Here is a 16,248-nt window from a genome sequence, read left to right on the forward strand (position 1 = left end):
TGATCATTGGACACTGAAGACTAGAGTAATGATGCTGAAAATACAGCTTTACATCACTGAAATAAATCACATTTTACAATATAATCAAATAGAAACCACTTATTTTGAATTGTAGTAATATTTCACAATAGTACTGTTTTACTGTATTTTTGTCAGTCTTCATTATCAAAGTAACCAACACCAAGTTTCCCAACTGTATTGTATTTTAGAAATCATCCATTCATATTTATGTCAAACCCAACATTCTTTATTTAAACAGATACATGAATCAATCACATAGGCATAAACCTTCATTAAAGGTCATGCATGTTTGCTAAACACCCATTGAACTCTACTGAGAAAGTAGGTGGTCTGAATTCCAGCGCTTCATACTTGCTTTACATGCTGTTGCCTATCTTGAAGTGTTTATGTGCCATAAATATATAGACAGATGGTATGTGAGATTGACTTTGGTCATTTTATCTGCATATACGGGGGTTTTGTTCAAGTGTGCACACAAATGGATGAACAGTGTACAACTTGGGTTTTATATATGTGCAGGAGGTAAATAATGTGTGTGTTCTATGTGTGTGTTTTTGTTATTGTGTATGCTGCAGCATAAAACGTGACTAATAAAATGTGGCACCAATAATATCCCCCTCCATCTGTTCATATGCACACAGTCACACACTCTCTCTCTTTCTCTCGTTCACACTTGCCAGGCCTCAACAATTAGGTTTTTATTCTCAGTAATTTAATTTTTTCACTGACCCCACCACAAAGAAGCTATGAGTTTTATTTTTAGCAATGCATTTTTATGTGCCAGAATTAACATTTATATTTTTCATTGCATTTTTAGTTTGCTTAATTTTCAAAATACAGAGATATCTGTGAACGGAGTAGCTATAATGCAACTCAGTAATAGCTGTAAGTTCATAAATGCACATTTTGTTTTAAGAATCAATGGCATCCAATACAAATCATTTATTTCACCAGTTTTTTTTAATTTTGAACCCATTTTTACAGATGCTTCCAAAGTTATCAAAAGTCCCTTTTGCAATTTTGCTAACATTACTAAAAATAATGTTTAGTTAATCACATAAACCTAAATGTTTACATTTGCAAGGCATAAAAACACACAAACATGATGACTTGATCCAATCCACACACAGAGTTTGCTCTGTTAATTGTTGTGATGTAACGTTTCTGTAGTTGACCCTGCTGCCTTTATTAGAAGCGGTAATTAAGCAGCTAATAGACACACACACGTTTGTGTATGTAATACACTCTTTGCCTGTTTTGTTTGCTGTTCTGTCATTATTGTGCATGATTTAAGGCTCTCTCCCACATCCTCAACTACCGTGAAATGCTCTCATTAATACACACTCACAACCTTCTTTAATGCTGCCATTGAACTGTGCACACTTGAGTTAGATGGTGTGTGTGTGTGTGTGTGTGTCACTTGTTCTGAGGAAATGAAATTCAAAGGCCAAATGAATCCATCTAATCCTCTCACAATTACACAGACATTTTCCCTCCGCTAATTTAGCCAGCCTTTTCTCTTGTGTTCTGTCTATCAAACAACATCCCTTTTGATATTTGAATATTGAAATGTTCTTTAGTAATGTCTAATTGTCTAACAGTTTTTCAGGTTGTCAAAAAATGACCCAGGAGTTAAGATTTAAACATGTTTTTACATAATTGATTGTAGTTTTCAGTGCATAATAAACTCTTAAAAGGAAGGTTATAAATGAAATGTAGGTGTGTTTACTGGATGTAGGTTGATTTGCAGTTATTAATTTTGTCAGTAATCTCAAATAGTTCAGTTGTTTCTGTGTCTGTGTGTGACTACAACAGGAAGCAGAAGAATGGAAATGCTGTGAAGGTTGAATCCCGATCCGAAAGTGAATCGGGATCTGAGAGTTCCTCATCTGAGAGTTCGTCTGAATCCAGATCAGAACTGGATTCAGATTCAGACTCGGGAACAGATCAAAAGAAAAACACAAAGCCTAAACCTGTCCAGTCTAAACCAGTCATAAAGGTGAGAAGTACAACAGAGTACAAACACACTTCCTGAGTGTGAAGTTTTGCTTCATATTATTCTGCGTATGTAACATCTGGCATCAATGTTTCTTTTCAGCAGGTTGAGAAGAAGGAAGTGTCTCTGCTTGATCTGGATGACTGTGAGTTGCTTACTGAGTTTCTTTTAATTTTCCTGTTTTAATTTTTTTTATGATTTTGGTTTTATTATTTTGTGATATATAATGGCTCTTTTCCAAACTCCAGTGACCTGACTACCATCTACATAGTGGTTTCTGAAGTAAAAAAAAACATTAATTTTCTTCCTAGGGGAATTGATTTTGAACAAAAACTTTATAACAAGAACTAGAACAATAACTAGAACTTTAAAGACATATCTACTTTGAGCTACGAGCTTGTTAATCAGTGGTATAGGCTTCTGTTGAAGCCATCTGTATGCATTATTTCAACTTATTTTTAAAATAATCATGTTTAACAGAATAATTCCTTGTGAAAAACTTGATTACCCATCATTCTGCAAATAAAGCTCCACCAAAATAACTTTTTACCCCCCTCCATCCTTTATGAAGCATAGATCAGTTTCCCTACACTCTTAAAATAACCTTTAAAATACATTGTTTAAATATGTATAAACAACCATTTTAAATTGATAATTAGTTAAATGACGGGTTTGGAACGATATGAGGGTGAGTCATTAATGACATAATTTTCATTTTTGGGTGAACTAATTTTTTTTAATTGAGTTGTCATTCACAATGCTGCATGGTATTGTACTTCATTCCTTCATTAAAGTATGTTATGTACAGTCTTGTACCCTGGCCTTTAATTAAAATTTTTTTTTTTTTTAAAATGCTTCCAGAGTCAAGGCTACTGAAAAATCATTCTAGAATGCTCTAATAAAAACAAGCAAAATACGCACAAAAGTTAAGTGAAATAGATTTTGCTTTAATATGATTAGATACTTTTCATTGTTGAAATATAAGTGTATGTGTAATCATGCATAAATATAATTTTGCTTGCTTACCAGTGACGGATGCATATGATGACACCTAAACATTTAGACAAAGTTATGTACCTTATTTTCTTTTGCTGTTCAGATGCAGTAAAAAATTAGAAAATTGTGTTAAACAAAACAGTCGAAATTTAAAGCTATTGAGTCAGTGATAGTGAAAAGCAGATCAAATGGTTCAGAAATGGTTTGGAACAGCTTTAGATGCTTTAATATGCTCTCTAGTTAGGTTTTGGAACAGGACCAATGAAAGTATTAATACATGGGCCTGGGTTTTAATTCTGTTGTTCTTGTTTTGTTTGACAGTCTCACCTGCACCGGTCACTACACCCAAAAGCTCCATCCTGTCACCTAATCTGCTGTCTGACCTGCAAGGACTCTTGATCTCGCCCACCACATCGGCCCTACAGGTGTGTGTGTGTGTGTGTGTGACTTTGTGTTGATGTTATAATAATGCTGTCTAGAATACTGTGAGTTGAGTTGTTTGTATAAAATGCTTCCTAAACTATATATGTAGTTATGTATTGATGCTGTTTCTGTTTACTTAGTACAAATGTCAAGCAGACTGTGCATAATCCTCTTGATAGCTCTTCCTTTTTATCATTTCCCCTCCAGTCTTTTGTTTGTGTCTATCTAGACGTCTTCTATGTTCTTTGTTTCTTTGTGCTGTTGTATTATAGGTTGGGTTTTCATTGTCTTCCCTCTTTCTTCTCCTGTGTGCGTCCAGCTCGTGTGTGTGTGTTGTCAGCGTATGTGATTGTTGACCTTTCGCAGTATGACGGCTCCTTCCTCTCCCGTGAGAGTACTGTGTCAGGGAGTGAGGGATGTCAAGAGAGTGGGAGGGAGGGAGAGATGTCAGTAAGAGATGAATGAAGCATGTGTGGTCATTTCTTCTTAAATACTATCTGTGTCTGCCTCTTTTAGGATTGACACATGAACTGTAATATCCCAGTGGCCCACAGACACCCCCCGATAATAAGACACACACTATACACATGTTTATAGACCTGCACTGTCATATTTCAACCAAAAGATTCTTAGTGGGTTCTGGACCTTGATCTTATTGTTTGTAACATTTTGTGGTGGTTTTTAAGCTTGCGTATATTTGTAAAGATATTGCTAACATTGCATAGATAGTGATATTTTGTGTTGAATAGAGAATTTAGTACATTTTTACATAACACAAGCACAAATTAATTAATGCTAATATTTTGTAACTGGCTTTGATCAAAAATACAGTAAAAACTGTAATATTGTGAAATATTACAAATTAAAACAAGTGTTTTTTTTATCTGAATATGTCTTAAAATGTAATTTAATCTTATGATGTAAAGCTGAATTTTCAGCATCATTCCTCCAGTCTTCAGTGTCACATGATCCTTCAGAAATCATTCTTATATGCTGACCTAGAAACATTTATTATTATTATCATCAGTGTTGAAAACACTTGTGCTGCTAAATATTTTTGTGAAAAACATGATTAATTTTTTCCAGGATTCAATGAACAGAAAGGCCAAAACAATATATATGTATTTTTGTAATATATATATTTTTTACTCTCACTTGTGATCAATTTAATGCATCCCTGCTGAATAAAAATATGCACATCTTTAAAACAATAATAATAATAATAATTAAATGGTATTAGATAGTTAGTTATTTATTATTATTTATTTTGTTGCTTATTAATCATTTTAGTAGACCTGAAGTAATTATTGTGAAGACTAGCATTAAACTGGTTTAAAACATTTGGACTGATATTTTAGGAACTGGTTGATGTCAGATTAACAAAACAGACCTGCCAATTGACAGTTTGTTCTTAAAGAGCTTAAAATCGATTGGATATTATTATGACTTTATAATAATTTGTTTTATCTGCCATTTTTTTCTTAAAAGAAACAGTTGTGGAATTGCTCTGTATCAGTTTTAAGGGATATCTAACTTTCTGATTGCATAATGTGAAAAATACGTTTTTAATTTTGTTTGTCACATTTCTGACTTTTACTGTGGTCAAAAGTACCACATTACAAAAGTAGATTCCCACTAGCATTTTTGAGCGCTCAAAATGCTAGTGAGACATGCTGATATCATTACATTTTTTACATTTCTGACCTGACATTGGTACTTTTGACAACACTATATTATATCATATAATAGTACATTTCCTCATTCATTCTATAGTAGTTTCCAGTTTCCTGTTCTATTTCTAATATAATTATTATTCTAATATTATTAGAAAATCCTTTTTTTTCAGTAAAATGTCTGAATGCACCAAAAAGCATGCAAAGGTCATAGCGATTTATTACTTTGAGTATATAAGCATGCTGTTAAACTGCAGACATCTTGCTGACAGCGCTGTGGATGAACTATGATTGCTGATAACACACGATCCTTGATATCCCTTCGTCTGAGAAAACTTTTAAACTTCCTATAGGTTCCAGCCTCCATCTGTCAGTATTCCTATTCTCCTCCTGTCCATCACTGCAGGGTTGCCCCTGTGACCTGTATCGACACGTTGAGCGGGTGTCAGCGCCGCCGCTTTGATTGACAGCCTCGTCAGGCCCGGGCCGCTGCGCAGCTAGAAGCTGTTAGGCACAGGTCATTAGAATACTACCCACGAGCCTCGACGGGCAAGCTAATCAGAGCTGAAATAAAGGGTGAGATTGAGAGAAAGAGAAAGGGCTTATTTAAAGTCAATGCTATGCATAAATACATTACAGACCGCTATAATCTTAGTCGCGGTGGATAAACCTCATCTCTTTTGCTCGCACATACATGCATTCATTATGGCGTGTCCCGTCACACAGCTGGTCTTTCTCAGCTGCGTGCATGCAGATGTATGAAAATATATTCATATGACACGGCTGTGTGCGTGTGTGACTTTGGCCAGCATGGGTACAGATGAAATAACGGTGTGTGAAATAGAGAGACACTCCGATGCATTCTGGGACGGTTAGCAGCGGTATTTAGCTGATCTGGGGTCAGCGTGCGAACTATCTGCCTCGGCTCCTCCCGTTTCTAATAACATTTTGACGTGCGGATCTGCTCTGAAATACTGTTTAAGCGTGCGCCGGGGGAGCCGGCTGATAACTTTTCATTCATAATTAGCGCGGGGCGAATGGGGGCCGAACGCAGGGCGTTGGAGGGAAATTGAAGTGTCAGTGTAGGGCGAACGAGGGTGAGCGCAGGCTGAGCGCGGGGTGGGGGGCGTTTGACCCCATCACAATCTGGGGGCCACGTCATAATTTGTTCATTTGGTGCCCATCAGCCGGCCGGCGTTGCTGCGGTGACCCCGTTCTTCTCGGAGCACGCTCAGTGCCGTCCTCATTATGACTCAGCAGCAAAGTAGAAACGCACGTGGAGACACCGACTCGTGCTGTCAGTCACATGTGCTTTATGTTGGACACATTTAGCTTGTTTTTTTTGTGCACTAAAAAACATTTGGTTGTGTGTTTGAAATACATGGTTTAGTGTTTCGCACAGGATTTTGTGAGCCTATGGTTGGGTGGACCTTTGACTTCTCGAGGGGTCCATGGGTATGATTTATATAAATCTATGTATGTCACAAAAGCAGGCAAAAGTTTTTTTGCATCGATTACATCATCTGAAAGCTGAATAAATAAGCTTTCCATTGATATGTGGTTTATTAGGATATGACAATATTTGACTGAGATACAACTATTTGAATATCTGTAATCTGAGGGTGCAAAAAAATCTAAATATTGAGAAAATCAAACCAAATGAATTCTTAGCAATGCACATTACTAATTGAAAATGAAGTTTTGATATATTTACGGTAGGAACTTTACCAAATATCTTCATTGAACATGATCTTTACTTAATATCTTAATGAATTTCGGCATAAAAGAAAAATTGATCATTTTGGCCCATTCAATGTATTTTTGGTTATTGCTACAAATATACCTGTGCAACTTAAGACTGGTATCGTGCTCCAAGGTCACATATGTATTTATTATTATTATTATTTTTGCATCAATAAATGCATCAATATGGTGAACTTGGAGAGCAAAATGAAGAGTGGTAACCCCTTTTGAGTGACCAAACTGAACAGAATTAAACAAAGTATTTGCATTGATGTTGAACTAGACTTTAAAGTGGACTCAAAAAAGGGTTATTATGGTTAACTAAAACTAAAAGCATAAAAAATCCAATAAAATAAACATTAAGTAAAATAAAATATATTTGGAAAAAAGTTGCCAAAGCAACATTTCTCATTTTTATTTAGTTTATCATGATGTACTAAATAACTGAAACTAAAACTGAAATAAAAATTAATATAAAGCTATATAAACATATATATTTTTTAAAACAACTAATTAACATGACAAAAATGCAGAACAAAATAACGAAACTGCATTTAAAATTAAAACTGAAAATTTTACATTTATAAATATTAATAAAAACTGCTAAAATCACACAGACTAAAACCCCTTTTTAGTTGTGAAAGTGATTCACACTGATGTGTTTAGGAAGACAAACTATTTGAATACATCTACACTATAAAATAAAATGAATATTCCATGATTTATCTTAATTATTTTTGTTTAGTTTTTTAATTATTGTATACTTCTCTCAATAGTTTTATTTTGGCACAACCCCTGCTGAGAGACCTTTGTTTCTGTGTTTAGTTGACTGTAAGTTTACTTAGCTTTTCATTACAATTTTGGTGAAATACTGTAATCTGTTCACATAATCTTTTTTTAAATAATGCTAATGTGAAAATAAAGTGAACCTGGTAAACGTTTCATTTCTAAATGGATGTTAAGCACATGGATTTTGCAGTATTTATTGTGACCCTAGTTGATTTGAGATGCTAAAAGCACCGGATCATGAGCTGCTCGTGTGTAAATGAACACAGTGATGTGCTTTAATCTGAAAAACCCGACACACTATGTACTTATTTAATTGAGTCGCAGTCTATTGAGATTTGAAAAGCATACTGAACCATATTTTGATTTCAATTTTAGTTCTTTTGACTGATCCGTTACCCGAAAAAAAAAAAAGCCACAAAACACAATGTTAGATGTTTGATCTTCTGTACACAGTGATTTGCTACACAAAAGAAATTCACTCAGATTCCTTTACACTTATTTCACAGCCTTTAATATTAATCACTCTGAGTTTTAACATCTGACAGGATCAATGCTCTTACACATCTCGCCAAATGACATTTTTCTCTTACGGAGAGTCTCATAAACAAATGAATTGGATTTCAAACAGCAATAGAAAATAGATTTTTAATTCTGTCTGATGTATGTCCTCCAGTCCTCCGTTTATCCTTCTTTTCCCTCCTCTGGTTTCTTTCTCTTTCTCTCTCCATCTTTATCTCGGCCAGCGGATGGGTTTTTCGACTGTCAGCAGAATTGGGTGGCAGCTGGACAGAGAGGATGCTGGGATATGTGAAGGTGACTAAAGCGAGTTGTCATCCATCACTGAGGTTTCCTTTAAGCTCATCCATAATAGAGCCCCTCAATCAAGCTCCCCTTCACACGGGAGATGTGTCCAAATGTGTGTGTGTGTGTGGGACGCTGCGGTCAAGGTTACTCTTTTCTTTCGGTTATTTACTCTTCCACCACCCAGCGGAGTTGACCACTTTATAGGATGTGAAGTGTGTGTGTTATATTGGTGATCATAAGCGATGTGTTGTATATTGGCTCGTCCGGTCCTTGAGGACACAGACAGGAGCGGTTATCATGAAACGGTGGCCACCGTTTCTGTGTGGTAAATCTGATGCTGTAAACATTACAGCTACTTTTATCAACACAGACCGGCTTGACACCTCCAAAAGCATGGCTATAAATTTATGGTGTGTGTGTGTGTGCGTGTGTTTTTGTAGGAAGCTTAAAAAAGCATATGACACATCTGAAGGTGCTTTCAGCTGCACGTTAACTGCTGCTTTCATGTAACGCTGCTGTTTCAGATAAACCAACTCATTCATACTGTCAGGTTTTCAAACCAATTTTATTGTGGTTTGTCTAGTTTCGTTTGCGCTGTCCGTCATGGTGATTGTAGGTGATGTGCAGGCCCATACAGAAGCTCTGCAAATTTCCACAGAATTCAGACGCCCATCATTCACTCGTTTCTACATATACCCTGCCTTTTGTTTGTTTTTTATTGAATATTTTGATAAATAATTTTATGTTTGATACATCATTTAATATTATTAATAATTTTATGTTAATGTAAAGTTGAATTAATTTAAATAATAATTTAATATCAAATAAACATTTTGTCTTTTATATTATTAACATTATATAATGTTAAATGTAATATGATTGCATTAATAATGTAATATTATTTATCTGTATTTAATTTGATTTAACATGAATAATATAATTTATCAAAATGTTTTATAATATTAATATTATATATAAAATGATCTGTTAAGATTATATTGATTCATATTTAATGTTGGTTTATTTTTACATTTTCCCCACCCTTGTTTGTTTTATTAAATATTTTGCTAAATATAATAATAATAATAATATATAATATATTAATAATTTAGAATGTACTAAAATAATTTTAATGGTCATAATTTAATATCACCAATCAAAATTTATATTTTGTAATATTAACATTATATTGAACCGTTATATGATTGTATTTATAATTTAATATTATTTAACTATATTTTTTATTATATTATTTAGTATTATAATATCAATTAACAAAATATAAAGTTTTATATTATTAATATTAAAATAATGTATTATGATTATATGAATAATTTGATATTTATTTATATTTAATAATATTTAATATTAATATTTAAATATAATTGGTAGAACTATTATATTAAAGTTTTTAATATTATGTTTTAACTCCAAAAAAAAAAAACTTGATTTGACCTGCTGTTGTTGTGTTAGTATGTATTAACAATGTTAAAGCATTCAGAACTGAGCAGTGAAAACATTACCGGTCCACAAACAGAGCTTTGAGGTACTTCACTATTTTTAGCTTTCATAACACCTCTCATTACTATATGAAAAAAAAAAACACTCCAGTGTTGGGTTGCAGATGGAATCCATATCTTGGAGGCATTTCTGGTGTTGAAGACTGGGCCGCAGCCAACAAATAAATTGCAGGCAGAAATGTCATCCCTGTCCAGGTGTTCAGGAGTGCAGTGTAGAACCAGAAAACTGCCATCAGCCGCCGATCTGTTCTACTGTCACACGAGCTAGAGAGAATCCACAGAGTCAGGAGTAATGCATTGAGACATCAGTGGTCTTTCCACACTCGTCATATTGATGGCAGCCGCTGTCACAGGATGCAATTCAGGCATGACGCTTGGCCTTTCTTTTCTTTGGGCCATTACAGTGATATTGTTGAAGCAAACTAGTGTAAATAAGGGATGTACCATTAGAGGAGTTTTTGCTGATATGATAGCAGATGTTTATTTTTGTTATGCGACCTTAGGTTTATATTGATTATTAAAGCTGTAATTATGGCTCATAACGTTATGGCGATAAATGTCTCAATGACAATGACATATTTCATACAGGTTTAGTCACATTTTCCATTTGTTGGAGAAAAATAATTTGTTTTCATTAATTGGCAAAATAATGACTGTTTACATACAGGTTTCCTCACATTTTCCATTGGTCAGACCAAAAAAAAAAAGGTTGTTTTAAATTAAGAGTTGTCAGACAAAATACATTTTGATCAACATGTTTAAGAATAAAGCAACACAACTATAGTCTTAATTATTAGTTATTTACCACCACAAATTATGCAGAAGACACTTCTGCTGATCATAATGACTAAATATATTTTGTTCTTTTCCATTTCTCCTCAGTTTTTTGTTAACTGCATGCGTTCTCTTCTTCTCCATCTTTGTGTATTTCTTGCTTGTCAGTTTGACGCCATTTCTTGGCATGTACATGTCTCCCTGCAGGCGAGTTTTCCCGTGTTTGTGCCGGAAACCTCCCATGAGCTGCTCCACAGGATGACGGGTAAAGGTCTGTCAGGCCAGTACCGCTTCACCCGGCAGCCCTGTATCTATGGCAACAGCATGGTATCCCTGCAGTTGACGCTAAGCAACAGTAGTGACCAAGCCCTGGAGAACATCCACATCTCTGAGAAGAGTTCAACCGGACAAAACATCCACTGCTTTAACGCTATTGGTGAGCTTAACACGACAATAAATGGAGTTTAACAGGACTAGCTGTGAATGTGTAATGCGAAGGGGTCATAGCATGAAGAAAAGGAATTTCTTGATGCTTCTTGCTTCTGAAAAATGAGTTTGAATTGTGAAATTGGCACAACTGTGAGCACATTAAAATATGAACAACCATGTTTTACAATATCAGCACCTATTTTACAACTACTACTTATTTACTTTCATATTTATCTATTTTTAATTCCATTTAATCATAGTTGTTGTTTTTATTTTGGTTATTCTTATTGTTTTATTATTATATATTTTTACTTATATATATTACTTATATATTTTATTATTAATTATAGTTGTTTTTACATTGATTGTTTATTTATTTACATTTTATTTACCTTGGGTATTTATGTGTTTGTTTGTTTGTTTTGTTTTAATTGTAGTATTTATTTATTTTTTTACAATGAATGTTTGTTTGTTTATCATTTATTTTTTTACATCACGTATTTATTTATTTATTTATTTTAAATAGTATTTTTTGTTACAATAATTGTTTAGTGATTTGTTTTGACTTTTAGTTTTCTTCATCTAAGTATTCATTTTAATTATGGATGTTTTTTACGTTAAGTTTATTTATTTACATTAAGTTTACGTTAAGTTTATTTATTTATTTATTATAATTGTTGTTGTACATTATTATTATTATTATTTCATACTTTGCTGTTAATTTTATCATTTATTTATTTATTTGTTTATTTATACATGCATACATTGGTTATTTTGCCATCCCTGTAGTTTAATTTTTCTTTCTCTGATTGTCATGTCAACTTCAAATCAGTTAAACATATTTTGTAAAATTCAAGAAGGTCTCCCAATTTATTTGAAAGTGTTTAATAATATAGAATACAGCTGTCTTAGACATTCATAAATATTAGTTATGAATCAGACTGCCCAGCTGAGACTTCTCCAGCACACACACACTTTCACATTCTCCCTCCTTCAGTCTGTATTAATGCAGCTGATATGATTTCAGCCTGTGTATCGATTAGCAGAGGTCCTCTCATCAGACGCACAGCTCACAGTGGTGCACAACACAAACACACACTCACATTCTTCTGTTTGTTTCTCTCTTTCTCTGTCACGAAACAGTTTTAGTCATTCACTAGACCGATTTGGTTTTATAACATTAAATTGAACCATGCTTGTGTTGTTAAAGCATCACAAAGATGAATTTCATGGCTGGATGGGAGAAGAATAGATCAAGCTTCTTTCTAGACTGTGCTCCACATTCATAGTTCAGCACTTTCTCTCGTTTTTTCCCCCTTCCATCCATCCTTCATTCCTTCTGTCCTTTCAGTTTTTCTTCCTTTCTTCCTTCTGGTCTTCCCTATGTTGTTCCTTTACTTCTGTAAGTTTTTTCTTTCATTTATCCTTCCTTCCTTTCTTCTTTCATTTATCTTGTTCTTGCATACTTCCTTCATTCCATTATTTCTTCCTTTCAGTTTTTCTTCCTATCTTCCTTCTGGTCTTCCCTACGTTCTTCCTTTACTTCCTTAAGTCATACTTTCCTTCTTCTTTCCTACTTTTCTACCTTCCCTCCTTCTTTACTTTTTTACTTGCTTCCTTCATTCTGTTATTTCTTCATTTCATTCGTCAGCCTTCCTTCTGGCCTTCCATCCTTTCTTGCTTCTTTCCATACTTACTCTCATTCTTTGTCCTTCCTTCTTTCTTTATTTCCTTTTCTCGTTTTTCTTCCAGACCTCCTTACTGTCTTTCTTCTGTCTACCTTTACTTCTTTCTGTTCCATTTCTCCATTTGTCCTATCCTGACTTCTTTCCATCCTTCCTTTCTTCCTTATTCACTTCCTTTAGTTCAACTTTCACACTTTCAGTCCATCCTTACTTCAGCTTTCTTTCCTTCCTTCTTTGATGTTCATTTAAATTCTGTATCTTTTATTATAGAATTAGATAGATCTTTCTGTTTTGGTTGTTCACACATCATGCTGACACATCATTCTCTCTCTCTTCAGAGCGTTTGGAGCCGCAGGCGTCAGTAACTGTGTCCATGGGCATTGACTTCAATGACTCCACACAAGCTGCAAACTTCCAGCTGTGGTAACTGTTCACTGCATACTGTATATCATATACAGAAAACACTGTTAAATGGAGCCAGAATCTTTAAGTCCCTTACAGTTTCCATGTTTATCTCGAGTCATTATGGTTTAGTAGCACTACAAGCCTTAGATCAGGTCACTCTGACACATCTAAGAACTAGGCACTAGGATGGTGATCACTTTCCTCAAAAAACAACATTCAGCAAAAACATTAATACACACTCACATTGCGTACACGTTATGATATCGCTAGCATGTCATCATATAGATTAAATTACTAATGTTAATTATCCTTACACCTGGTGAAATAAGACCAAATTAATTGTTCCCCTTTTCAATACGTTTAAAAAAAATTAATTATTACCGAATCATGTGAATGGTAATAATATGCATTACATTTTTTAATAATCTAATTTAGAGTGATTACACTTCTCCACAAAGCTTGTAATTGTTTTTTCTTTTTTCGATTACGCTGGAGGCTTTTGTGATCGATACAGTGAAATAGCCAGGCGTGAATAACATCACCATAAACAGTCGAGCTGAATAGAGAGAGGGAGTGAGCGGGCGACCGGTAGATTATGTGTGCTAATGGAGCCAATGTGAGTTCAATGACATGGAGACGAGTGGGTGCAGGTCAGGCCTGCACACGTGTCTGTGGCCCTGGATGAAAGCCGAGCTCATGGAGTTGGTTTAAGGAGGGATTCGGCCCCTCTTTATTGTGGCTACGTCAAGAGATTATGCTGTATTAGAAAGAAATCCCTCGATTTACTTTGGACGTTGATCCCTGGGCCGATTATTTGGTCTCTGAATCTTTTTCAAGCCTGTTTTCCCTCATCACCTGATCTCCATGGTCCCCCTGTTATCCCGTTCCTGGATTCACTCCTTATTGGCTTCCTGTTTCCCAGCCTGCCGCTCTTCATGATGGGGCTTTAATGTCAGATTTCAGTCTTTGTTGGAGTACCTGACAGTCATCTTTCCTATGGCAGGCCACAAACAGTGACGATGCTAATCAATACGAAAATGAAAATAGAAATGGCTCTCATCCTTCTCTTTCCCGCTTTCTTTCTCTCCGTCTTTCGTCTCTCTCCATCAGTGGATCAGTGATGATTGATCCAGTTGGATGGTAATAACAGTTCTGTTTCTCAGCTAATTGGCTGCTTAGAAAGTAAATTGGCAAACCTGAAAATCAATAACTTTATTCTTTTACTCTTTTGGGATGATAGGAGGGACCGAAAACAAAATAGATTGTGTTTCGGTGTCTCTCGGATGTCTAATGTTTTTACTTGTTTAAAAACTCTGAAACACTGTTACAACTTCCATGAAATGTTTTACAGCTTCATCACATCAGTTTCTTGACACCAGAATTTACCGTTTACTTTCTTTGTACAAATTCCTGGTCTTTTTTTCCCACTCAGAATTGTAAAAATATATCACGTTACTTCGCTAAAGAAGACATTACTTAAGTAGACATAAAATGCATATATACAATTTTAAATGCTATAATATTTTGTACTGTACCAAATACAGTATAATGTACTATTGTTCAGAAATTTGGGGTTCGATTTTTAAATGTTTTTAGAATTCTCTTTCTGCTCACCAAGGCTACTTTTGTTTGAGTAAAGTTACAGTAAAAACAGTAAAATTGTGTTAAAATAAATGTTTTCTGTCACACACCTGGACTCATTTTGTGTGTTTTTGCCCCTGTGACCCAGTTTCTGTCTCTATGTGGTTTGATTAGTTCCCAGGTGTGTCTAGTCATTTCCGCATGTGTTCCATGTCCCTGTTAATTTAGTCATTCCATCCACCTGTGTTTTCCCTATTATCCCTTGTATAAAAGCCTTGTCCTTTCAGTTCTGTTTTGTCGGGTCTACTCGTCTACTTGTTACTTGTCAACTCGTCTACTTGTTACTTGTCAACTTGTCTACTTGTCCACTGGTTACCTGTTACTTGCCACTTGCCACCTGTTATTTGCTACTTACCTTGCCTATGTTTGATTTAATAAATCCTTGTTTCGTTTATCCCTCGGCTCCGTGTTCCTTCCAGCAGTGTAAGCCGTGACAGAAGACCCGACCTAAAAAGTTAAAAACTGCGTGTTTTCCCTCCGTTTTGTTTTCCGTTTTTTCACAGTCTTTTACTTTCCGTAGTGTGTCATGGATCCCCTCTATCGCCCCGAATACCTCCTCCTCCTGCTGGAGCAGGAGGGACTGTCTCTCGAGGACCATACCAGACGGTTTCTCTTGATAGCTAATGCCACCAGCTACCCGGACCACGCGCTTGCACCTTTTATCACGCCAGCCTGAACTCCAGGTGCAGAGCGTTGTCGCCCGAAGATGGTCCTCGGGAGGATTTCGCCGCATTCATAGAGTGGAATCTGGTGAGAAATGGGTCACCTCTCACGGTCGGCCCAATGGAGGATCTCGCCAGGTCCACTCTGGACCCAGAGCCCAGCCTACAATCTCCCCACGGTATGAGGCATAAGCCCGAGCCCACCGATGACGGAGAGCCAGAGAGCAACCCGTCAGACCAGGTGCGAGAGCCGGCGACACTGCCCACCACGAGGGAGCAAAATGTGGAGCGCCAAATGGGTCAAAATGAGGGGGTTTCCAATTCACCTATGCCAGATCCTCTGTTAAGCCCAGGAAGGGCTCCTGATCTTCCGTTAAGCCCAGGACGGGCTCCTGATCCTCCTTTAAGCCCAGGACGGGCTCCTGATCTTCCGTTAAGCCCAGAACGGGCTCCTGGTCCCCCGTTAAGCCCAGGACGGGCTCCTGATCCTCCTGTAAGCCCAGGACGGGCTCCTGATCCTCTGTTAAGCCCAGGAAGGGCTCCTGATCTTCCGTTAAGCCCAGGACGGGCTCCTGATCCTCCTGTAAGCCCAGGACGGGCTCCTGATCCTCTGTTAAGCCCAGGAAGGGCTCCTGATTCCCCGTTAAGCCCAGGACGGGCTCCTGTTCCCCCGTTAAGCCCAAGACG

The 16,248-nt window shown here is 36.1% G+C and overlaps 1 protein-coding gene across 1 annotated transcript in view; it reads left to right on the forward strand.

Moving 5' to 3' along the window:
• The window catches only part of LOC132130104 (AP-3 complex subunit beta-1-like), a 58,238-nt gene that overhangs the window by 27,838 nt on the left and 14,152 nt on the right, over positions 1-16,248 (forward strand). Inside the window, exons 20-24 of the mRNA XM_059541756.1 lie at positions 1,837-2,020; positions 2,120-2,162; positions 3,335-3,438; positions 10,947-11,175; positions 13,192-13,276. Coding sequence (XP_059397739.1) covers positions 1,837-2,020; positions 2,120-2,162; positions 3,335-3,438; positions 10,947-11,175; positions 13,192-13,276 — 645 coding nt within the window. The remainder of the gene's footprint in view (positions 1-1,836; positions 2,021-2,119; positions 2,163-3,334; positions 3,439-10,946; positions 11,176-13,191; positions 13,277-16,248) is intronic.

The sequence above is a fragment of the Carassius carassius genome, chromosome 47 (assembly GCF_963082965.1).
Source record: "Carassius carassius chromosome 47, fCarCar2.1, whole genome shotgun sequence".
Classification (NCBI taxonomy): Eukaryota; Metazoa; Chordata; class Actinopteri; order Cypriniformes; family Cyprinidae; genus Carassius; species Carassius carassius.